Source organism: Cebus imitator, unplaced genomic scaffold (genome assembly GCF_001604975.1).
Source record: "Cebus imitator isolate Cc_AM_T3 unplaced genomic scaffold, Cebus_imitator-1.0 Scaffold263, whole genome shotgun sequence".
NCBI lineage: Eukaryota > Metazoa > Chordata > Mammalia > Primates > Cebidae > Cebus > Cebus imitator.
The window spans coordinates 2,691,917-2,713,912 of record NW_016107578.1 but is presented as its reverse complement, the minus strand read 5'-3'; the positions used below and the strand labels follow the sequence as shown (position 1 = coordinate 2,713,912).

General features: G+C 61.2%; 2 protein-coding genes across 6 annotated transcripts in view; one reads left to right on the top strand and one right to left on the bottom strand.

The window, feature by feature from the left end:
• EVI5L (ecotropic viral integration site 5 like) overlaps positions 1 to 12,578 on the top strand; it is a 32,537-nt gene extending 19,959 nt beyond the window's left edge. For 2 of the 4 annotated variants that reach the window (XM_017500128.2, XM_037728363.1), the window contains exons 9-20: positions 652 to 749; positions 840 to 900; positions 3,853 to 3,906; positions 4,912 to 4,944; positions 6,001 to 6,141; positions 8,392 to 8,520; positions 9,714 to 9,854; positions 9,959 to 10,114; positions 10,230 to 10,376; positions 10,583 to 10,678; positions 10,771 to 10,866; positions 11,010 to 11,288. In XM_017500128.2, the coding sequence (XP_017355617.1) occupies positions 652 to 749; positions 840 to 900; positions 3,853 to 3,906; positions 4,912 to 4,944; positions 6,001 to 6,141; positions 8,392 to 8,520; positions 9,714 to 9,854; positions 9,959 to 10,114; positions 10,230 to 10,376; positions 10,583 to 10,678; positions 10,771 to 10,866; positions 11,010 to 11,288 (1,431 nt within the window). Of the gene's footprint in view, positions 1 to 651; positions 750 to 839; positions 901 to 3,852; positions 3,907 to 4,911; positions 4,945 to 6,000; positions 6,142 to 8,391; positions 8,521 to 9,713; positions 9,855 to 9,958; positions 10,115 to 10,229; positions 10,377 to 10,582; positions 10,679 to 10,770; positions 10,867 to 11,009 lie in introns of all 4 variants that reach the window. The other 2 variants (XM_017500124.2, XM_017500127.2) reach the window with 2 other exon arrangements.
• Positions 12,579 to 15,871: 3,293 nt separating this feature from the next.
• Positions 15,872 to 21,486, bottom strand: PRR36 (proline rich 36). Of its 2 annotated transcripts, none has more exons than XM_017500123.2 (6): positions 21,074 to 21,486; positions 20,211 to 20,485; positions 19,985 to 20,087; positions 19,627 to 19,739; positions 16,899 to 19,535; positions 15,872 to 16,728 (listed from the first exon to the last, which is right to left on the bottom strand). In XM_017500123.2, exons 2-6 carry the CDS (start codon positions 20,476 to 20,478, stop codon positions 16,211 to 16,213), a joined length of 3,639 nt encoding a protein of 1,212 aa, XP_017355612.1. In that variant the 5' UTR covers positions 20,479 to 20,485; positions 21,074 to 21,486; the 3' UTR covers positions 15,872 to 16,210. The 2 variants fall into 2 exon arrangements, with proteins under 2 accessions (XP_017355612.1, XP_037584290.1); XM_037728362.1 differs by lacking the exon at positions 21,074 to 21,486 and adding an exon at positions 20,821 to 20,991.
• Between the last annotated feature and the right edge of the window lie 510 nt (positions 21,487 to 21,996).

Genomic DNA, 21,996 nt, shown 5'->3' with positions numbered 1-21,996 from the left:
TCTGTGGCCCAGGCTGGAGTACAATAGCCCGATCTTGGCTTACCGCAACCTCCACCTCCCAGGTTCAAGATTCTCCTGCCTCTGCCTCCTGAGTAGCTGGGATTACGGGCATGTACCACCATGCCTGACTAATTTTTGTATTTTTTAGCAGAGACAGGGTTTCTCCATGTTGGTCAGGCTGGTCTTGAACTCCTGACCTCAGGTGATCCACCGACCTCGGCCTCCCAAACTTCTGGGATTACAGACATGAGCCACCGCACCCAGCCTATTGTTTGTTTATTTGTTTGTTTGTTTGTTTTGTAGATATGGGGTCTCACTATGTTGCCCACACTGGTCTCAAACTCCTGGGCTCAAGCGACTCCCCCCTACCTCAGCCTCTTAAATCATCGGGATCACAGGCATGAGCCACCACAGCCAGCATCTCCCTTGCTTTTCTTCTGGAACCAAGGCCTTGGCTGCAGGCAGCCCCTCATTCCCTCTCCTCACGCTCAGTCTTTCTGTTGCTCCACAAACACTAAGGACATGGTGTACAGGACATGGTGACAGCCTGGGCAGACTGGTTCCTGCCCCCTCCAGGGCAGCAGGGCTCAGGCGGCCCTGGTGGTTAGGGCCTGCGTGTCCGTGACCTGGTGACCGGCTGTGTCCCCACAGTACTTCCAGAGAGTGATCCCCCACCAGTTCGACAGCTGCCCAGACAAGCTGGTCCTCAAAGCCTACCAGGTCAAGTACAACCCCAAGAAGATGAAGAGGTCGGTGACTGCTGGGTGACCAGGGTACTGGTGGGAAGGGGGTACGTCCCGAGGACATGACAGTAACCACATGGCCCTCCCACTCTGCAGGCTGGAGAAGGAGTATGCAGCCATGAAGAGCAAGGAGATGGAGGAGCAGATCGAGATTAAAGTGAGTACAGGGGCCCAGGGGCGGGGACAAGGATGGGAGGCCCTTGGGGGCTGCCCTCCCTACTCTAAAGAACGGCCACTAGGGGGCAGGTCTGCCCAGCACAGAGGCAAGGACAGCCAGGCCTCTGCCCACCTGTGCCTTCCTTCACCTGTTAGGCCAGCGTGTGAGCACCTCCCCTGGCTGACACAGCGATAACCAAGACAGTCAAGGTCCCTGCCCTACTGGGGCGCCCCGGCATCACGGGAAAGCAATCAATAAACCACTGAACTAGAGTGTGGACTCTAAATGCTCCGGACAAGGATGTGCACATGGCAGGCAAGGCTGACCTGGGCAGAGGCTCCCGGCCCAGGGGGTCGAGGGCTAAAGGCCAGGGGCAGCAGTATGCCTGGGGCTGGAGGAATTTCAAGAAGGCGGCCGGGCGCGGTGGCTCAAGCCTGTAATCCCAGCACTTTGGGAGGCCGAGGTGGGTGGATCATGAGGTCAAGAGATCGAGACCATCCTGGTCAACATGGTGAAACCCCATCTCTACTAAAAATACAAAAAATTAGCTGGGCATGGCGGTGCGTGCCTGTTATCCCAGCTACTCAGGAGGCTGAGGCAGGAGAATTGCCTGAACCCAGGAGGCGGAGGTTGCGGTGAGCCGAGATCGCGCCATTGCACTCCAGCCTGGGTAACATGAGTGAAACTCCGTCTCAAAAAAAAAAAAAAAAAGAAGGCTGCAGTGGAGGAGCCCCCAAGCAGGGCCCAGGCACCAGGGTGTGTAGGGCAGAGTGCAGGCGCTCATCCGGGATCCCTGGTTCCTGGGGCATCTCGCCCGCCAGCCCTGCTAGGCCAGGTGGTTCTCCGACTGTGCAAAGCTGCTCTCTCCTTCCCTGTGCATTCTTCCCTTTACACGGGATTTTAGTTACTCAACAAGCATTTATTGCCGGGTGAGGTGACTCACACCTGTAAACCCAGCACTTTGGAAGGCCAAGGCAGGTGGATCACTTGAGGTCAGGAGTTCAAGACCATCCTGGTCAACATGGTGAAACCCCATGTCTACTAAAAATCCAAAAATTAGCTGGGCGTTATGGTGCATGCCTGTAATCCTAGCTACTCAGGAGGCTAAGGCAGGAGAATTACTTGAACCCAGGAGGCAGAGGTTGCAGTGAGCTGAGATCACACCACTGCACCCCAGCCTGGGCAACAGAGGGAGACTCCATCTCAAAAAAAAAAAAAATTTGGTTCAATTCATTCACTTCAGAGGACAAAAAAAAAAGGCATTTATTGAGCACCTGCTGTGTACCAGTCACAGCTGAGACTGAGGGCACCCCAGTGCAGTGATAGGAACAGACACAGACACAAACCCAACACAGCTGGGCTTCATCCTCTTCAGGGGCATAGCCACACAGTGGCTAACACTAGAGCCCAGCAGACCAGAGTTCAGATCCAGTTCCAACAGGCATGATGGCTCACACCTGTAATCCTAACACTTTGGGAGGCCCAGGTGGGAGGGTGGCTTGAGGCCAGGAGTTGGAGACCAGCCTGAGCAACATAGCAAAACCCCATCTCTACAAAAATATTAAAATAAATACAAAAGGTACATGCAGCTTCTGCAAGGATGGCTGTGCTTGATGCTGAAGCACATCAGGTTGAAGCCAGAGAGATGACAGGGAAAGCCGGGGATCAGGGCAGCAGATTGCTATGAGGATCGGAGACCTGTGCCTGAAATAGCTCTGACCCAGCCGAGCTGAGGGACTAGGGCAATGCCCTGCCACACTTTGATGACTCAGTTTCCCCACATGACTTGCATCAATGACTATCAAGTCTGCGGTTCTCTCTGACTGAATTTGCTTCCTGGGAATGTTCTGGGTGTTTCCATCACCTTTTCTTCCCAGAAGAAACCCAGGAAATACTGTGTGTCACCTGCAGTGTGGCAGGACCCTCACTCACCTGCCAATCCAACAATTTCTGTACCACCTTTGTATCAAGCAGGGGGGTGCAGGTAGACAAGATGCAACTCGTTTGCAAACCTCACCTGCTCCCCAGAGATTCCTGGGGGAACCTAAAGTACAAATATCTTTTTTTTTGTTGTTTTTTTATGGAGACAGATTCTCACTCTGTCACCCAGGATGGAGTGCAGTGGTGTGATCTCAACTTACTGCAACCTCTGCCTCCCGGGTTCAAGTGATTCTCCTGCCTCAGCCTCCAGAGTAGCTGGGATTACAGGCATCCGCCACCACGCCTGGCTAATTTTTCTGTTTTTACTAGAGGCTAGTCTCGAACTTCTGACCTCAGGTGATCCGCCTGCCTCGGCCTCCCAAAGTGTTGGGATTACAGGCATGGCCGCTGCGCCTGGCCTAAAACTGCAAATATCTAACCAAAATCCATAAACACAGAATGGATGGCAAGAGCAAGGGAGACATCTTCGAAACCCCAGCCAGGGAACAGTGAAAACCAAAGGGGACAGCTTGCTCTCGGCCAGGTCATGGGAATGTAATTGTCGAGGAAGGATGAGTGATCAGCACCCTGAACCCAGACTCCAAGAGGTGCCTGTCCCCGGAATTGAACCCGGGCTGTTGGGGCAAAGCAGTGAGGGGTGGGTGGGGGCTTCGAGACAGTGGCTTCCCCCACAACCCTGGGCAGACTGACCCACAGGTGGGATGGAGTCTTCTGAGGAGGTGTGGGTACTGACCGGCCCCCAAACACACCCAGGGCCACGAATACACTCACTGTTATTTTTACTGAACCCAGGTTTGTTTTAAAACTTTTTTGAAAAAAATCAAGCCAGTCTGAACAGGAAGTGGCCCTGTTTTCTGAAATCGCTGACCAAGAACGTAAGATGCTGGCTGCGCCCTGACTGGAAAAGTGGCTTGGCCCTAAGGGGACTGACTTGGCAGTGGGTGAATGAAGGGTGCGTTTAGATAGGTGTGGGAGGGCAGGCTATGACGTGCTCTCCCCCCACCCCCATAGAGGCTTCGGACGGAGAACCGGCTCCTGAAACAGCGGATTGAAACCCTAGAGAAGGTGAGGGTCATGGCCACCGTGGGGACCAGGTCGCCGTGGGGCGTGGTCCACCATGCGGGGCGTGGCCGCCAACCTGGGGCCCAAATCCTCCGAGGCTTTTCCTCTCTGAAAGACTAAGTAGTCCTACTCTCCTGCCTCAGGCCCAAGACCCGACCTGAACCCGATTTGGGGTGCCCTATAACTGGGGGCGACTCGTATTGTGATTAGTCCTGGAGTGCGAGCGAGTTAAAACTCGCAGTGGCCTGCAGCCACGGGAATCCATTTGTGTTCCGCGCCCTCCCCAGCTGCGCGGATGGGGAGGGGTGAGGAGGAGGGAGAACTGCTGCTTTGATGGGCCACAAGGCACCCCACCCTGTAATTTGGAAGTCTCACCCTTAAAGGAAAGGAAATCGAGTGGAGGAGGAGCGTGGCGCCATGGTGGGGAGCCGCAGCCCGGACTCTGCTCCCCAACATGTTAAGGATGGGGGTGGAATCGGGGGCTCCCTGAGCCCCAGCCCCGGGAGCCCCCACTTCCTGCTCCTCACTCGTCCTCACTTGACCCTCCACTAGCCACGGGAAGTGGGTTGGTAACCGGATTTGATTGCCCTCACCCCAAAGCCTTGTTCTGCCTTAAAACGCACCCCTCTCCTCCCCTACTATCCGGGAGGTCCGCATGAAGCCGAAATTCCCCCTGCCCCCCACAGTTTTTCCAACCAGCCGCCTCCCGGCTGGCCCTGGAGGGTGGGACAGTGGGTTTCCCAGCCCTGCATCCTCCCCCGCAGCCGCGGACAACCCCGACCTCCCTGCTCACACCGAACCCCTCTCCAAGATGGAGCTGGCTCTGGCTTTGGTCTTCCTCCGGGTCCTCTCCTGCTGGTTCTCTGGTCTTCCCTCCTCTCTCCCCCGCTTCTAGAGATAGTCCACTGCGTTAGTGACAAGTGGTTCTTGTCTGTCTCCCCTCTCCTGTCCCCGCGCCTTCCGCTCTGCCTCCTCCCCCTGTCGCTGGGAATCCCCTTCGCCCGGTAGGAGAGCGCTGCTCTGGCTGATAGGTTAATCCAGGTACTGTAGCTTTTTATCCCCTCTCCGGATTCCTTCCTGGCCCCTTCCCTGCACCCTGCACACGACAGCCAGTAACCACCTCTTCCCTGCCATCCTGCGGGCAGGCCTGGCGCCATGCATGGGGCAGCTGGGGACCGCTTCTGGGGGACACAGAGGCTTCCCGGGGGGCGGGGCATGTGAAGTTGGGAGAAGCGTGTGTGTGGGGGGGTGTCTGTGAGTAGGTTTGGGTGTGAATGTCCACACGCATGTACAGAAAGCTTCCTCCAGGCAACACAGGGTGGGGACCCAGGAGGTCTGGGGAACCTAAGAGCAGATTCACATCAGGCCCTGGTGTGTGCAGTCCTGAGGTCACAAACACACACGCACATACACATGCACACAGGCGCCCTGGCCCTCACGCTGCTGCTCTCTGCTCCTACCTGCAATGCCTGCTCCCACCTTCTCTAGCTCACCTGCTCCTGCTGCCACCTCATCTTGAATGGCTTTATCTGGAAGCTCCCACCCGCCACCTGGTGGCTTTGAGCCTGGGATGGGGCCCAAATTGGGTAGGGGATGAAGATGATGTGGGGGGAAAAAGGGGTCTTAGCCCCAGACAGTTGGAGGCCCCAGACCCCAGGACTGGAGATGCCCCTGGGAGAGAAGAATGCCCCCTGGAGCCCAGCTCTGTCCTGCCGGGACCTCAGCTGTCCCCAGATCCTCACCTTCACCGGCAGAGTCCGGCATGAATAGGCACAGTTGGCCTCGCTGTGCCCCTGCTCCTGGATAAGGACCCCACCTGGAGCAGAGACCGAGAGACAGAGCGGGGAAGGAGATGGAGCTCTCCAAGCCCAGGGCTGGCTCTGTTCCTCCATGCTCCTCCAGGTGTCCTACTCCTTCCTGTCCCCCACCCACGGCCCCAGGCCCAGTGGGGCACCCATTCCAGGCTCTGAGTACGGGAGGCACCCCTCACTTCCCCCCTCCTCCACTCTCTGGACCTCCCCCTGTGGCGGGAGGTAGGGCCTGGGGTGGGAGCCGAGAGTCACGGCCTCCCCTTCCCCCGGTCCTCGCTGTGCTCAGGGGCAAGTGACACGGGCTCAGGAGGCAGAGGAGAACTACGTCATCAAGCGGGAGCTGGCGGTGGTGCGGCAGCAGTGCAGCTCGGCGGCTGAAGACCTGCAGAAGGCGCAGAGCACTATCCGGCAGCTGCAGGAGCAGCAGGTATGGGCGCGGGGGCGGGACTGCCGAGTGCACGCCCCGCGCCCCCGCCCCGCGGTTTTCTTTCAGAGCTCAGATCTGCCCGGTCTCAGCGCCTGGCCCTCCTGTTCCTTTCTGGTGTCAGGGGAGCCCAGAGACAAGCCAGATTCTCCCCCAGCAGCTCCACATTCCGGGACATCCTGATCTCCATTTCCTGCCACTTTGGTGGGGTGTCTGCAGTATCTGACTTCCCAGCCCCCAGCCTCAGCACCGAGGCCTCTGAAAGACCGGGTGGTCCCTGCAGGGTTCCCTCTGTGTCTCAGGCAGCAGATAGGGCTGTGACTCCTTACAGAGGCCCTTGCCTTTCCCCAGGGTCTGAAGGATTGTTGGGTGTCCCCTGGGGGCCAGCCATGAAGAATGGGAGCAGGGCAGTCTGGGGCTCTTTGGGGAGCTCTGAGCCGGCAGGGTGGAGTGAGGGGGCACCCTGAATCTCTTGTGGGCCATCAACTTTGGATCCTGTGATGGGTAGGCCCACGAGCTGGGGCCCCACCCCAAGATCTGCTTTTCCTGAAAGCTTTTAGAACTTACCTGCGACACAGTGAGGTGGCTTACACCTGTAATCTCAGCACTTTGGGAGGCCGAGGAGGCCCTGGAGGGTGGGACAGTTGGCCTTCCAGACCACCTGAGATCTGGAGTTCCAGACCACCCTGGCCAACATGAGACACCCCATCTCGACTAAAAATAAAAAAATTAGCCAGGCGTGGCGGTGGGTGCCTATAGTCCCAGCTACTCAGGAGGCTGAGGTAGGAGAATCACTAGAATCAGGGAGGAGGAGCTTGCAGTGAGCTGAGATGGCACCACTGCACTCCAGCCTAGGCCAGAAAGCAAGACCCAATCTAAAAAACAAACAAAAAAAAAAAGAACTTTGCAGCTGCACCCAGCAGTTGGCCTTCCTGATAGCAGGGACCACTGGTGGCTGCAGCCCTAAGCCCTGCAGGTCCACAGCAACACATGCCCTGGAGGGGCAGGGAGGGACGCTGTAGGCCCTGCTGCCATCCTGGCCTGACCCAGCAGGGCCTGGCAGTGGGGTGTGGGTTGGAGAAACCACGGAGTGCTTGAGAAAGACGGCCATCCAATACAGAGGTGCCCCCTCCATCCCCAGGCCCAGAGACTGTGACTCAGGCCTTGGCCCAGGAATTCTAGCTGATCCCCTGCTCCAGGGGAGGGAGAAGGGAGGGGAAGCTGTTTCTCACTGTTTCTCACTTGTCCCCATGAACCACATCGGTATGATGCTGGCGTTGTAGCCCTGACAGTCTTTGAGCACTCTTGTCCCACCTTGCTCTGAGGCAGCATGGACATTAGGGAAACTGAGGCTGCATTGATCCCACCCACTGCATGATGCCCACTTTCAGACCAGTTAGAGAGACTCTGCCAGCCATCCCTGAGTTCTGGCCTTGGGGGATGCCGAGATCAGGGAGGCCTAGGGCCATCTCCTCAGGCCCAAAGGGAGGCCACTGCAGGCAAGATGAGGTGGCCCAGAGGAGCCACAGTCTAGCAGGGCCTCCACATGGGACCTGGATGCCATCTGGGCCAAGGCAGGGCCACTGTCAAACATGGATCTCAGAGACCCACAGGAAGAGGGTGGGTGGCTGGGAGGGCTGAGGCAGTCTCCCAGAGAACTGCCCTGCCAGGTTACAGAGCCAGTAAGGGAGCTTGGCTCCCACCCCAGGGGCCAGGTGTCCTTTTTCAGGTCCAGGTGGCAGTGTCCATCACTCGGGGGGCCCCCACTGGGAAAACTCTGAGAAGCCAGGGCACAGCAAGAGGGTGATCCCCACAAACTCTTTCCCCATCCTTCTCTGCTTTAAAATAGGGGGCAGGATGAGAGAAAGAGGTGGAGAGATAGGGGCACAGCTCCAGGCCCTACCCCAGCCCCGGCCTCACCCGCCATGTGGCTGGGACCATGACCACCCAGCAGGAACCCATCTCCCACTCTCACGAGTGATCCCGGAAAACCACAGTCACTGGGGTCCCTTGGGGCATCTGAAGGCCAATCAAGTCCCCTTTCAGAATGTCCCTTCTGTTCGGCCTTTCCAGGGAAGAAGCTGGATCAGGCCAGCTGCATGGGTGCCAGGACCTCTAGGCCCTCTGCTCCGAGCATCAGGGTGTCCAGCCTGAGACCCCTTCTGAGTCCCCTTCTCTGCTGAAGGGCCCTGGGGAGGCTGCCCATCCTCCAGCCATGGCCTGGGGCCCCATGCAGCTCTCTGCCTCCGACAGGAGAACCCACGCCTCACAGAGGACTTCGTGTCCCACCTGGAGACGGAGCTGGAGCAGTCAAGGCTTCGGGAGACAGAGACACTGGGGGCCCTTCGGGAGATGCAGGACAAGGTTCTCGAAATGGAAAAGGTGTGATGGGGAGGCAGGCAGGTGTCAGGGGGACCCTGGGGCACAGGACGGGTCCTGGGTAAGCTTTGGGAGTGACCCAGGTCAGAATCCCCCACCCCCATGCACACACGCATACATAGGCGCATATACAGCATGACCCCAAGTGGGGCATGCCCACCCCCCTGTATTAGGCAAACTCCAGCAACATGGTGGCTTCTATGAGCTTCCTGGATACCCCCATCCCACCTGTGCATGTTTTCTCCAGGTACTGGGTTCCAGGAAGGCGGAAGGGAGAGAAGAGGATGGGGGAGGGGGACAAGAAGGAGAGAAAGGAAGACCCAGACCCATTAGGTCTGCCTCCCTACACATTGCCATGGTGACACCCATCCCAGGCCTTCTGGGTCCCTCCCAAACTGCTCTCTAAGTTGGCACTGAGTCTACTCTCCCCCAGAGCTCCCAGAGGAAGGAAAGCACCCAGGGACCCATTTGCACATTCAGCAGGAGCCATGCCCCACCCCCTCAAGCCTGCACTATTTTGGGATTCCTCCCAAATCGAGGACTGAGAGGCCATCTGCTTCCAGGCCTCCATCACCAGCCAAGAGCTAGGCTCCCCTCCCACCTCCCTCCACTTCACAGGGAAGTGTGCCTCCAGTACACGCTGCTAGATCCGTCCCAGCTCTAGACCCAAACACAGTGCAGACCTCATCCAGAAAGCTGGGTTTGGGTCCTGAAGCACAAATCGTCCATCACTGAGCCCTGGGACGCCAGGACAGCAAGATTCCATCTTAAAAAATGGAGCCTGTTCCCAGGAAGAGGGACTGCCTGGCCTGGTGTGGCCTGGCCTGGGGGCTGGAGGGCAGATGGTGTTTCTGCTGGGGCAGGTCCTCCATCTGATCATGTCCCTGAGGGGATGGATCTCAGACCTGGCTGTTCTTAGCGGTCACATGTGTGCAGGACGCCCCTTTATGGGAGTTGCCCTAGGACAGCCCTGTGAGAGTAGGTGCTATTACCACACCCATTTTACAGCCGAGGAGCTCCAGCCGGGTTCCACCGGCGGGTCCGCTCCCTGTGGGCCTTGTCCAGGGCACCGCCCTCCACCATCTGAGCCGCCCAAGGCAAAGCTCAGAAGGAAATGTGGCTGGGGACGTTGGTCCTGCAGTAAGAGCCATGCGGCTGCGCTGCTTCGCCAGGCCCTGACCCCTCTCTCCCCGCAGAGGAATAGCTCGCTGCCCGACGAGAACAACGTGGCGCAGCTGCAGGAGGAGCTGAAGGCGCTCAAGGTGCGAGAGGGCCAGGCGGTGGCCTCGACGCGGGAGCTGAAACTGCAGCTGCAGGAGCTCTCGGACACCTGGCAGGTGAGGGCCAGGTGGGCGCCGGCGGACAGAGCACCCCCCTGGGGCGGTCCCCTCGGGGTTCTTGGGCGGAGGTTGACCGCCGGCCTCTTTACATCACCCCCCAGGCCCATCTGGCCCGCGGCGGCCGCTGGAAGGAGTCCCCACGGAAGCTGGTCCTGGGCGAGCTGCAGGACGAACTGATGAGCGTGCGTCTGCGCGAGGCCCAGGCCCAGGCCGAGGGCCGTGAGCTGCGGCAGCGCGTAGTGGAACTGGAAACGCAGGTGAGCTGGGGGTGGCGGGGCTGCCCGTCGGGGGAGCGGCATGGTGTCAGTGGCAGGCCCCTGGATTAGGCTCTGACCACCGCTGTCCTCCCTCCTCCCTTCCTCCCACCCCCAGGACCACATCCACCGCAACCTTCTGAACCGCGTGGAGGCGGAGCGCGCGGCGCTGCAGGAGAAGCTGCAGTACCTGGCTGCACAGAACAAGGGGCTGCAGACGCAGCTCAGCGAAAGCCGCCGCAAGCAAGCCGAGGCCGAATGCAAGGTACCTTTCCCCCGGGCGCTGCCCTGCCGGTGGCACCATCCCCGAACGCTTCCCTACATGAGGCCCCGCCCCCAACCGCCCCTGCCCGTGGCCCCGCCTCCTGATCCGCCCCTGCCCGCGTCCCCGCCTGCGTCCCCGCCCCCTGACTCGCCCCTTGTCGCGGCCTCGCTCCGCCCACTGACCAGCTCTTCTTTCCCCGACCCCAGAGCAAGGAGGAGGTGATGGCGGTGCGACTGCGGGAGGCGGACAGCATGGCTGCGGTGGCCGAGATGCGGCAGCGCATCGCTGAGCTGGAGATCCAGGTGAGAGGCGAGGGCGGGACCAGGGTCAGGGACTGGGCCGGACCCCCGGCCCAGCCTAGCGCTGACCCCTCGTGACTTGGTCCACCCGGCAGAGGGAGGAAGGCCGCATCCAGGGCCAGCTGAACCACTCAGACTCATCGCAGTACATCCGAGAGCTCAAGGACCAAATCGAGGAACTGAAGGCCGAGGTGAGCCGGCTCGGGGATGCCGGGGACAGGCCTGGGTGTCGTCGGCCCGGGACGAGCCGAGCGCCGGTGCCTTGCAGAGGATGTGGCTGGGAGGGCGGGACAGAAGGCCGGTCCACGCCTGCAGCGCCCGTCCCCCGCCCCAGGTGCGGCTGCTGAAGGGCCCGCCGCCCTTCGAGGACCCGCTGGCTTTCGATGGGCTGAACCTGGCGCGGCACCTGGACGAGGACTCGCTGCCGTCGTCAGACGAGGAGCTACTCGGCGTAGGCGTGGGCGCGGCCCTGCAGGACGCGTTGTATCCTCTGTCCCCGCGCGATGCGCGTTTCTTCCGCCATCTGGAAAGGCCGGCTAAGGACAGCGAGGGCAGCTCAGACAGCGACCCCGATGAGCTGGCCGCGCCCTACAGCCAGGGCCTGGACAACTGAGTCCGTGCCCCGAGCACCCGGAGGCGGGAGGCCGCAGCCAGGGGGGCACCCGGTCGGTCCGCGTTCTGCCCCCCACCTGCCGCACTTGACAAACTCCGTGCCCTCTGTGGCTCTGCCACCCCTAAAGCGAGGCCCGGCGAGGCAGCGCAGAGGGCAGGGTCCAGCCTGGGGCTCCTTAGGACCCCAGGGCAGGCTCTCCCTCCTCAGCAGTGTTTACCCATTTTGGTCTGTACCCCTCCGGGCCCTCTGGCATTCTATGGGTGCCTGGAGGGGCTGACTGCCCTCTTAACAGGAGGGCAGAGGGCCGGGGACAGACGACCCAGAGGTCCCAGCACTGAATGAGCAGGCAGCTCCCACCTCCCAGCAGGCTTCCTTCTGGGACAGGGGCGGCACAACTGGGAAGCACCCAGGAGCTAGATGAGGCCTGAGGAAGGAGGGCGCCAGCTCTGGGCTGGACATCAGCACCCCACGACACTCCTTGGAAGGAGGTGACCATTGACTAGCCCCTGGCCGTCTCTAGAGGAATCAGGCTGCTGGGGACAGAAGGCCAGGCCGGCCTCTCCTGCCTGGTGCAGGCACCATGGCCCCTGCAGCAGAAACCAAAGTCCCCCCTACTGTGTGCTGGGCCGCCTGGGGAGTGGGTGGCCAGCGGGAAGTCTCCCTGCTTCTCTGGGGCCAGAGCAGCTTCAAGGAAGTGAAGAGACCCTTCTCCCCAGCACCCTAAATCTTCCTCTGGGAGACACTCGCGCCCCTTATCCTGGCCAGTGATGGAGGGGTATCTCTGTGGGGGTCCTTGGCCTCCATCAGTAGTACTTCCCTTTCTTCCTGTGTCCCCAGCCCCATCCTCAGCCAGGGCCAGGCCCCCGGGCAGGACCTTCCCAGTGGAGCGGCCTCCCCTCACCTCCTCCTGGTGGTCCCGTGGTCTCTGCTGAATCAGAGCTGAGAACGGTGCCAAAATCCAACGATGCCCCCCAGGCCCCTTCCTCCCTGCTCCCCACCCCCCGGGGTCTTGTGACCCTGGGGGCTGACCCCCTCGGTGCTCCTGGAGCCTCCAGTAGAGTAGCGTCACAAGCAATCTCCCTGGCGCTTCCTAGGGTGGGGACCCCTGCTCTGTCCCCCCTTCCTGGCCGCCCACTCTTCAGTGTTATGAAGCCTGGGGACTGGGGCAGGCACCCTCGGGGCTCTCCCACGCGTCCCCCACACTGCCCACCACCATTTTGCACACTGCCTGTTCACTCCACATGTCGCCCAGGCAGGAAAGATGGAAAATAAAGTGTATTTACAGAGTCACAGACTGGCCTGTGGGCTGGAAGGAGAATCACAAGCAGCGGTGGGTCCCCAGCCCTGGGACCGAAAACCATGCCAAGGGAAGGCGGGACGAGCTCCTCACAGTCTCATAGAATGGAGATGGGAGAAGACAGAAGGGCATTCAGTTTGAGGGCAGGGCCTGGTTTCCCACCTTGGTGAATCAACTTGGGCCTCTCCTGAAGGAGAGAGGCACGCTGAACTGCTGGGCTTCAGGAAGCCCAGGACCCAGTTGCATGCATTCTGCTCACACTTCCAGGGGCGTCCTGGGGTGCTCTGCCCTGTGCCTGGCTCTGAGGGTGTCTCTAGTAGAGCAGAGAAGACAAGCACTGGGCAGGGGGGAGCTTGCATTAATGTGGTAAGTGCTCAATAGACAAATGTGCAGGGAGATCAGGGAAGGCTTCCTGGAGGAGGTGGTGTCAGGACCTCTTCCAGGGAGAAAAGCATGAAAATCAAACCAGCAGGAGGCATACGGTTCCCAGGAAGGAGGAACAGGAAAGCCTGGGTGTGCAAGATCAAGAAGGGACTGCTCACATCAGGAGAGGGATTTTGGGCTTTGGACTGGGGGCTATGGGGAGCCCATGGAGGGCTTAGGTGAGAGGGCCCCATCAGATGGACCACAGAGTCTGTGAGGGAGGCTAGTGCAGGGAGGACAGTGGGTGGGGGACAGAAAGAGTCCTTTGTAGGATTCTCCACAGAGGTTCGCAGAGTCCCAGCTGTTGGGCAGCAGTGGTAGGGAGGGGGTGGAGGACAGAGCCAGGCCAGGAGTGGCAAGGCAAAGCTTCCTAGAGGCAGAAACTTTTTTTTTTTTTTGAGATGTAGTCTTACTCTTGTCGCCCAGGCTGGAGGGCAGTGGCATGACCTCAGTTCACTGCAACCTCCATCTCCTGGGTTCCAGTGATTCTCCTCCCTCAGCCTCCTGAGTAGTTGGAAGTACAGGCACCTGTGACCATACCTGGCTAATTTTTTTTTTGTATTTTTAGTAGAGATGGGGCTTCACCATGTTGGCCAGGCTGGTCTCAAACTCCTGACCACAGGTGATCCACCCACCTCAGCCTCCCAAAGTGCCAGGATTACAGGCATGAGCCACCCAGCTTGGTCCCTAGAGGCAGAAGCTTAATTGGGTTCAGGCAGATGCCAGCCAGGGCCTGCCCTCTGCACCCAGTGTGGGTCCACAAAGTACCCCTGCCCCCATGCCAAGTGCCCCATGCCTGCATGACAGCCAAGCAGAGGACATGACCCTGGTTGTCCCATGCACTGTCCTATCATGTGACAGCTCTCCTGGCCACACACATGGTACAGATGTAACCCTGAGACCCTGACAGTCACTGTCCATGCCTCCTGCTCCCACGGTAATTTTACCCCTGCTGGCTCCCCAGGTTGGGGCAGGATCCCAGAGGAACAGTCTGAGGTTCTTCCCTGTCCTTCCTGGCAGCTGGCTTTGAGCCCCTGGATGCCCGGCACGTCAGGAGTCAGCCTTGGGCTTGTTCCAGAGTCTGGAAACAAGGACACCCAGGTCCCCACCCCCACCAGGGCCCAGCTTGAGAGGACCCCTCTATGATTTGCCACAAAACTCTGAATTTGACCGAGGAACTGTGCTGGTGTACTCCTCTAGCTCCCAGGGGTGCAGGTGGCAGCACCCCTCCAGGCCAGAGCCCATTTCTCCTCATCCCCATCTCTGGGATGGGGACAGACAGAGCTTGCTGGTCTGTGACTGACAGGAACTGGGCCATAGGAGGGCATAAGGGTACTGGGTCCAGGGGCAGAGGCAGGGCTGAGGGCGCAATGCCAGATCCCACTGTCTTCTTACCCACCTGGGGATGTGCCATCATTCTTGGTGCCATGCAGAAGAGTCGGTGGGGGGGGGGAGGGGAGGAAAGGCCTATTGGGGAGGTCTTTGTCAGGGCAGTTGGGAACAGGCAGAGACCAGGCTCGGGCTCAGAGGCTCCAGGGTCAAGGTGACTGAGATGGGGGTTAGAGTTGGGGTTAGTTGGGGGAGGAAGGGCAGGAAACTGATTAGGCATTTGGGAATCTGATAATGCCTGAGGAAGGCAACAGGGAAAGGACGCCTATGGGGGTGGGATGCCCCATGTGGCACTTGGAGGACACCAGGAGAGAAGGTACAATGTGAGGACTACCCCGTCTCCCACCCAGTCCTGGGAGAGGCCACTTTGTCCTGCAATCCCCTACCAGAGCAGTTGTCCCGGGACCCTACACCCACCGAGGGGACATAGGAAGGGGCCCGCATCCTTGCCTCGGTGCCCTCCGAGCTTCCCACCTGTTCCCCTGGAGTGCCAGTTCCCTGCATCGAGTTTGAAAAGTGTTCCAGGCCAGGTGTGGTGGCTCACACCTATAATTCCAGCACTTTGGGAGTCTGAGGCTTGCAGATCACCTGAGGTCAGGAGTTTGAGACCAGCCTGGCCAACATGGTGAAACCGTGTCTCTACCAAAAATACAAAAGTTAGCCGGGTGTGGTGGCTACTCTGGAGGCTGAGGCAAAAGAATCACTTGAACCCGGAAGGTGGTGGTTGCAGTGAGCCAAGATTGCGCCATTGCACTCCAGCCTGGGCAAACAGAGCAAAACTTCGTCTCAAAAGAGTAACAAATAGGCCAAGCATGGAGGCTCACACCTCTAATCCCAGCACTTTGGGAGGCCGAGGTGGGCGGATTACGAGGTCAAGAGATCAAGACCATCCTGGCCAACATGGTGAAACCCAGTATCTGCTAAAAATACAAAACTTAGTTGGGCATGGTGGCACGTGCGTCCCAGCCATTTGGGAGAATGAGGCAGGAGAATCACTTGACGCGAGAGGCAGAGGTTGCAGTGAACTGAGATAGCGCCATTACACTCCAGCCTGGTGACAGAGCAAGACTCAGTCCCAAAAACAAAATAAAATAAAATAAAAAATAAATAAATAAAATAGAAAAGTGTTCCAGTCACTCCTTCACCTCGGCCACACACTGGCTCATCTACTTTAGCGCACAGCCCCAGCCAGGCCCCTCCAGCGCCAAAGGTTTCCACCGGAAGTCGGACACCAAGAAGCCCAAGTTAACGCACGCGGATGGGTGCATCGCACCAGATGGCTCGGACTCCGCAGGGACCCGCAGTAGCCCCACCTGGCCTGCCCCTTCTCTCCCACAAGAGGAAAGCCGCTCTTTATCCAGAGCTCCAACCGGTTCTCGCACAGCCCTCAGCAAGGCCTTACCTGGCCTGGTCTCCCGCGCCGCTCAACCCCTGGAGGCCCCCAACCCCAGCCCTCGAGGCAACAGAGAAGGTGTGCAGGCCCCGGTGTCCCAGTTTTATTGCAAACTCAGGTTGTGCGGGATGGGCAATACACGGGACACGGGGCGGGGCTCGGGGAAGGGGGTGTGTCCTAGACCAAATGGGCGGAGCTCGAGAGGAGGGCCTGGGTCAAAGCTGTGGGTAGGTGTCAAGCCTCCGGGGCCAAAGGCAGGGGTGGAGCTTGGGCCAAAAGACTCAGGCTCTAGGGGGCTGAGACCGATCCACCGAACGTTTCTCCAGGGCAGTGGAGGCGGGGTCTAAGACAAACAGGCGGAGCCGGAGGAGCAGATCCTAAAGCAGGGGTGGGATGTAGCAGGCGGGGCTGTGGTCTGGCTCAGTGGAAGGTCTCCACCTCCACCACGGTCCAGTCACCCTGCGGGGAGGCCACATCGTCCGGAGAGAAGCTTGTGACCGAGGTGATGCTGGCACGGGACTCGTCCAAGGGAGACAGCAGTTCTGCCCAGCGGCCGAGTTCCGCGTCGCTGAGTGCTGCTCGGGCGCTCCCCGTGACGCTACCACCACCCGCGCCTCCTGGGTCCCCGCCGCTGCCGCCAGCGGCACCCTCGGCCGCCGCCAGAAGCAGCGTCCGGCTCAGCAGGTGCTGCACGACGCTCGCCTGCAGCGCCCCCAGTGGCAGCTCGCCCAGGCGCGCCTGCTTCGGGCTCCGGGAGGACGCCGCAGCCCCGGTCCCTGACGCCGCCTTCCCACCGCCCGCGCTGGGCCCGGGTGCGGGCCCCGGATCCGGGGCGCCTGAGGCGGGGGTCGCCGACTCGGGCCCTTCAGTCTCGTAGATGGTGCACAGACCCTCAGCAGAGCCTGGTCCGGCAGCGGGAGGCCAAGGCAGCTGCGCACCTGCGGGGAGAGACGCCAGGTGGGCCTTGGGCGTGATAAGCCACGCCCCCGTATCAAGGTCACGCCCCCTTACCTAAGCTCCGCCCCGGACCTAGCTGTCCCGACCACGAGCTGCGAAGCCCCGCCTCCAACCCCACCCACAGCCAGGCCAGGTCTGAAGTGCCTCTTACCTGGGGCTCCGCGGAGCGCCAGCGGTGGAGCGGGGCCTCGGCTCCAGGAGGCCGGGTGGCAGGCGGCGAGCTCTGCGTCGGGAGGCGGGGAGGCTGCGGCACCGCCTTCGGGCCCGCTGTCGTAGCCACGCAGCTCCTCCGGAGTGCTCGTGGCGCTGCTGCTGTGGCCGGCAAGGTCCGGGCCGCTCAGCGTGCTGGACGGGCTGCGCGAGGGCGGCGGCGGCGGGCCAGGGGCCAGCGCCAGGGTCAGCCGTGGACCCGAGACAGAGGTATCTGGACCCGGGGTTGGGGGACGGCGTGGGGCCAGCAGGGTGGGTGAGGCAGGCGGAGAGGGAGGGACCTGCAGGAGGGGCGCGGCTATAGTGGGTGGGGCTTGTGGAGGAGGCGTGGCCAAAGGAGACATTGTGGGTGAGGCGGAGGGAGAGAAAGGGGCCTGCCCAGGGAGTGAGGTAGGGGGAGAGGGAGGAGCCTGCAGAGGAGGCGCGGCCAAAAGAGACATTGGAGGTGAGGCAGGGGGAGAGGGCAGGACCTGCAGAGAAGGTGCGGCCAGAGGGGGTGGGGCCTGTCGAGGGGGCGTGGCCAAAGGAGACACTGTGGGAGAGACAGGGGGAGAGGGCGGGGCCTGCAGAAATACGGCCAGAGGGGGTGGGGTTTGTGGAGGGGGCATGGCCAAAGGAGACACTGTGGGTGAGGCAGGGAGAGAGGAAGGGGCCTGCAGAAGGAACGTGGCCAGAGCAGTTGGGGCCTGTGGAGAGGGTGTGGCCAAGGGAGACAGAGGAGGTGAGGCAGGGGGAAAGGGAGAGGTCTGCAGAGGAGGCAAGGCCAGGGAAGGTGGGGCCTGTGGAGGGGGCGTGGCCAAAGGGGACAGAGGGGGAGAGGGCAGGCCCTCCAAAGGGGGTGAGACTAGAGCAGGTGGGGCTTGTGGAGGAGGCGGGACTATGGAAGATGGAGTCTCCGGAGGGGGCGTGGTCAATGGGGAAGGTGTTGCTTGCAGAGGGAGTGGAGCTGGACAAGGTGGTGTCTCCAGATGGAGTGTGGACAGGGAAGAAGAAGCTGTCTGCAGAGAGGGCGGGGCTAGGGAAGATTGGGTCTCCAGAATGGGCGTGATCAGGGAAGAGGGAGGTGCCTGAGGAGGGTGGGAGGCAAGAGAAAATGGAGCCTGCATAGGGGGTGAAGCAGGAAGAGTAGAGGCCAGCCGAGAGGGCGAGGTCAAAGAAGGTTGGGTTTGACTAGGGGACATCGTCAGGAAAGGTGCGGCCTGCAGACGGGGTGAGCCTAAAGAAGTTGTGGCCTGCAGAGATGACAAACCTGGAGAGGAAGGTGCCTGCAGAGACAGTGAGGTCAGAGAACGTGGAACCTGCATTGGGTGAATGGTCTGGAGAGAGGGCGGAGCCTGCATAAGGGGCGTGGTCAGATACGGTGGGGCCAGGGGTGAGGGCGGGGCCGACAGAGGCAGTGGGGCCAAAAGAGAGGGAGAAACTAGAGGAGGATCCTGCAGACAGACTGTGGTCAGAGGAGAGGGAGAGGCCTGCAGAGGCAGTGTGGCCAGAAATGGAGAGTTCTGCGGAGGAATAGTGGCCAGAGTGTGGGGCGTGGCCTGGGGAAGCTGGGGCGATGGGGAAGGACTGGCCTGCGGAGGGGACGTGGTCAGAGCAGAAAGGCCTGGTCGAGGGATTGTGGCCAGGATAGGGGCCGGATTCCCCAGAGATGTTGCTGGAGAAACAGGGCCTTGTAGAGGAGAGATGGCTAACAAAGGAGGTGTGCCCAAGGGAGAGAGGAGAGTCGGAAGAGAGGGCAACGCTGGATTAGCCTGGGTGGGGGGCATACTCTGCAGAGGGGATGAAACTGATGGAGAGAATGGAGCCACAAGAGCGGCTGTGGCCACGGGAGACACGCCTGCTTCTGGAAAGGATGTAACCGGCTTTGTGGGTGGAGCTTGAGAGGGGGGCGTGGCTGGTGGAGAGGGGAGGGTCTGTAGAGAGGGTGGAGCAGAGGGAGAAGGAGGGGCTAGAGGAAGGGGCGTGGCCAGCAGATAGGTAAGGTTCTGCGGGTGGGGCGTGGCCGGCGGGGTGGGCAGGGCCTGACTTTGGAACAGGGCTGGCGGAGGGGGAGTGACCGGTGGAGAGGGAGGGAACGTCGCTGGCAGGGGAGTGGCTGCATTGCAGGGAGGTGGTATGGGCCTCGCTTTGGTACCCGGTGGAGAGGGTGTGGCCAAATGAGAGGAAGAAAGAGGGCCCAGTGCTGGGGCTGAGTCCTTCTTTGAGGGTGTGGCCTGCGGGTGACGCAGGGCCTGGAGCCCTTTCGACTTGGGCTGCGAGGGATGCGCAGGAGCCCTGGGTGTTCCGCGGGCTGAAGGCCCAGAACGGGCTGGGGAGGAGAGAGGGGTGGTGCTGGAGCTCAGGGGGTGGGAGGCCGGCCTCTGGAGACCCCCACCGGCGCTGGGCCGCCTCCTGGCAGCCGGGCTTGGCTCGGTGGTGCTGTGCTCCGAGGCGCTGCTCACTGATTTCCGGGGACCCTCTGTTGAGGGCCGCGGCCGGGCACTCGGAGCTGGCCGGGGGAGCCCCACCTCGGTGCCCGTAGCCCGGGACCGACGGGCCATGGCCGGGGAGGGGGTTCCTGGGGTAGGCCCAGAAGTGTCTGGAGAAAAAGTAGAAGGCTAAGGGTCACCAATACCTCTGAGCCGGCCCCCCTCGCTGCCAGGAACCCCACTCCTCTCCAGGTCACATACCTCTCCGTGCCCCAGCGCTCAGGGCACTCCTTTTGGGAGCCTCCGTAGCTTTTCCTCTGGCCACAGTTTCCTCCGCTGGGGTCCGGAGTCCCTTTTGGCCAAGAGGGCCTGGCCTGGAGACAGAAGGGGCCACACTCACGGTAGAGCCCTAGGTCCTTGTTTGGCTTCCCAAGCCTCTATTTTCCCATCTACGAAATCGGCATGCGTCCTCTCTAGGACCAATAATGGCTTTCACCCAATTTGTGCCCAGTGACCTGGACACAAGTGCTCCCATGCCCCAACTTGTGTAAAATAAAAGGTTCCAGACTCTGTAATGCTCACCCTGGCTTAGGGGACTGGGGGAGAGGGAGCACATTACCTGGTGGTCCCACTGGCACGCCCTAGGCTAGAAACAGGACCTGGGCTGGTGTTCTTGGCAGGAGGAACACGATCGCCTCTCCCAGGGGGTGGGGGTCTGGAGGCTGCGGGGAGAAGGCCGAGTCAAAGGTGTCCCAGAAAGCTGGTGGTGGAATGGGGACGGGGCAGGTAGTAGGAGCAATAGGGAGGGAAGATGGGGTCAGAGCTGAGGAAGGAGGCTGGGGTACCTGGGTTCCGAGAACTTGTCCCAGCACTCCGAGTTGGTCCCGCCCTGGGAGCAGACTCGGGAATAGTGGCCCCGCCGGTGCCCGCAGCTCTCTCTGCCATACGCCTTCGCCCCGCAGCTTCCGCAGCTCCCAGAACTCGGAGGGCTGCGGGGGTTACTGGGGGAGGGGGTCGAGGAGAGCCTGGAGGCCTGGGGGTCAGAAGTCCAGGAAGGCGAGCAGCTGGTGTCCGCGCGGCGCCCCCTGCCTTCACCTTGTCCCTCTTGTCCATCTTGCACCTGAAGAGACAAACCGGTCCTCATCCCAGGTCCTGGACAGCTATGCCGCCTCCAGACACCTGGACCCTGGCACCTCGATGCCCTTTCCCAGCATCGCCAACCATGGACACCCAAACCTCGGCCTCAGCTTCCATCCGCTCTGCTCCCACACACCCACACCCACTCGCCAGCCCCGCTGCTCTTCGCTGTCCCCAAGTCCCAACCCCCACCACTTTTCCCCAAAGCGGAGAGGCCCTGCCCACCCCAGCCCGCCGCCTTCCCCGCCTCCCCCGCCTCGGCTCCAATTCAGGACCGACCTCCACACTCCTACCCCTTGCCCCCTCAGGGATCCATACCGCCAGCCTCTAGAGCAGGGGACTACCACAAGCTCCAGATGCGGGAGACCGAAGTGCACGCTCGGGTCTCCCCGCCACCCTTCAGCGGCCTCCCCCGGCCTTCCCAAGGGATGCCTGCACCTGCTGGGAGGCAGAGCGGCCCCGCTGCCCGCGAACGGGCTCCGGGAGACAAAGAGCTGCGTCCGGGCCCGACCCCTCCCCCAGCCGGGCCTGGCCCGCACCCGGCCTCTCCACCTGCTCACGTCGCGCTCACCTCTGGCTCCGGCCTCCCGCCGCTCCTCCTCGCAGAGTCGCCTGGGGTGGGGCCCGGGCCGGAGCGATGCTGCGGCCGCCAGCGGCGAGGAGGCGAGGCGAGGGGAGGGGGCTGCAGGCGGCGGCGCCGGGGTAGCCGAGCCGGTCCCGCCCCTCGTGCGCGGGCGGGGGAGCCGGGGGCGCGCGCTCGATCCGGGAGCGCGGCCGGCGGAAGCGCGCCAAGGGGGATGGGGGAGAAGCGCACGTTGGAGAGAGGGACGGCTTCTCTTCGGTCCGGGAGAAGCCTGTTTCCCCTGCTGCGCCTGAGGACCCCAGAGAGTTAACGATTGGGACTGGGAGCAAATCCCTGGGGTCCTCCACTGTCCTCCCCAACACATACACCTGCCCCGACCCACACCACAACCACCTGGCGACCAAGGACTGTCTGGACGCGGATAGGCTGGGCCCTGGCAACCAGGAGGCGGTACCACCGCGCCGCTGGCCCACCAACCAATCCGGCCGCTCAGTGGCCGTGGCACTGTCCTGTCCTTCGCGTCTGTGAAAGCCAGGCCGCCCAGGGTCTCTGGAGGGCAGCTGCTCCCCTCACACCCTAAGGTGTTCCCCAGACCCCAGGAAACCCCTTATCTGATTGGGGGTTCGGGGGACTGCTAGGAGAATGCTGCCCTGGGAATTTCAGGGATGCAGAGTAGACCCCAGACTTTGGGGAAGAGAGAAAGAAAAGAGGACTAGGAGGGAGAGCGACAGGAGACACAGAATCTAGTGAGAGGTGACCCAGGCGTCTTGCAGGGTAGAGCACCCCACCCTCCACACCCTCCCAGCTCAAGGGAGGTCAAGTCAGCAGAGGCATCCTGGCAGAGCTGGGCTTCCGGAGGACAAGGTTATGTCGACCTGGGAGGTGTGAAAACAAGTACATAAGGCCAGGTG

Coding starts and splice junctions, on each gene's coding strand:
- PRR36 (XM_017500123.2), bottom strand. CDS start 20,478: ATGGACAAGAGGGACAAGGTGAAGGCAGGGGGCGCCGCGCGGACACCA. Junction 19,740..19,984: donor CGTGCCAGTGGGACCACCAG/GTAATGTGCTCC, acceptor TTCTGTCTCCAG/GCCAGGCCCTCTTGGCCAAA. Junction 19,536..19,626: donor GAGCGCTGGGGCACGGAGAG/GTATGTGACCTG, acceptor CTTTTTCTCCAG/ACACTTCTGGGCCTACCCCA.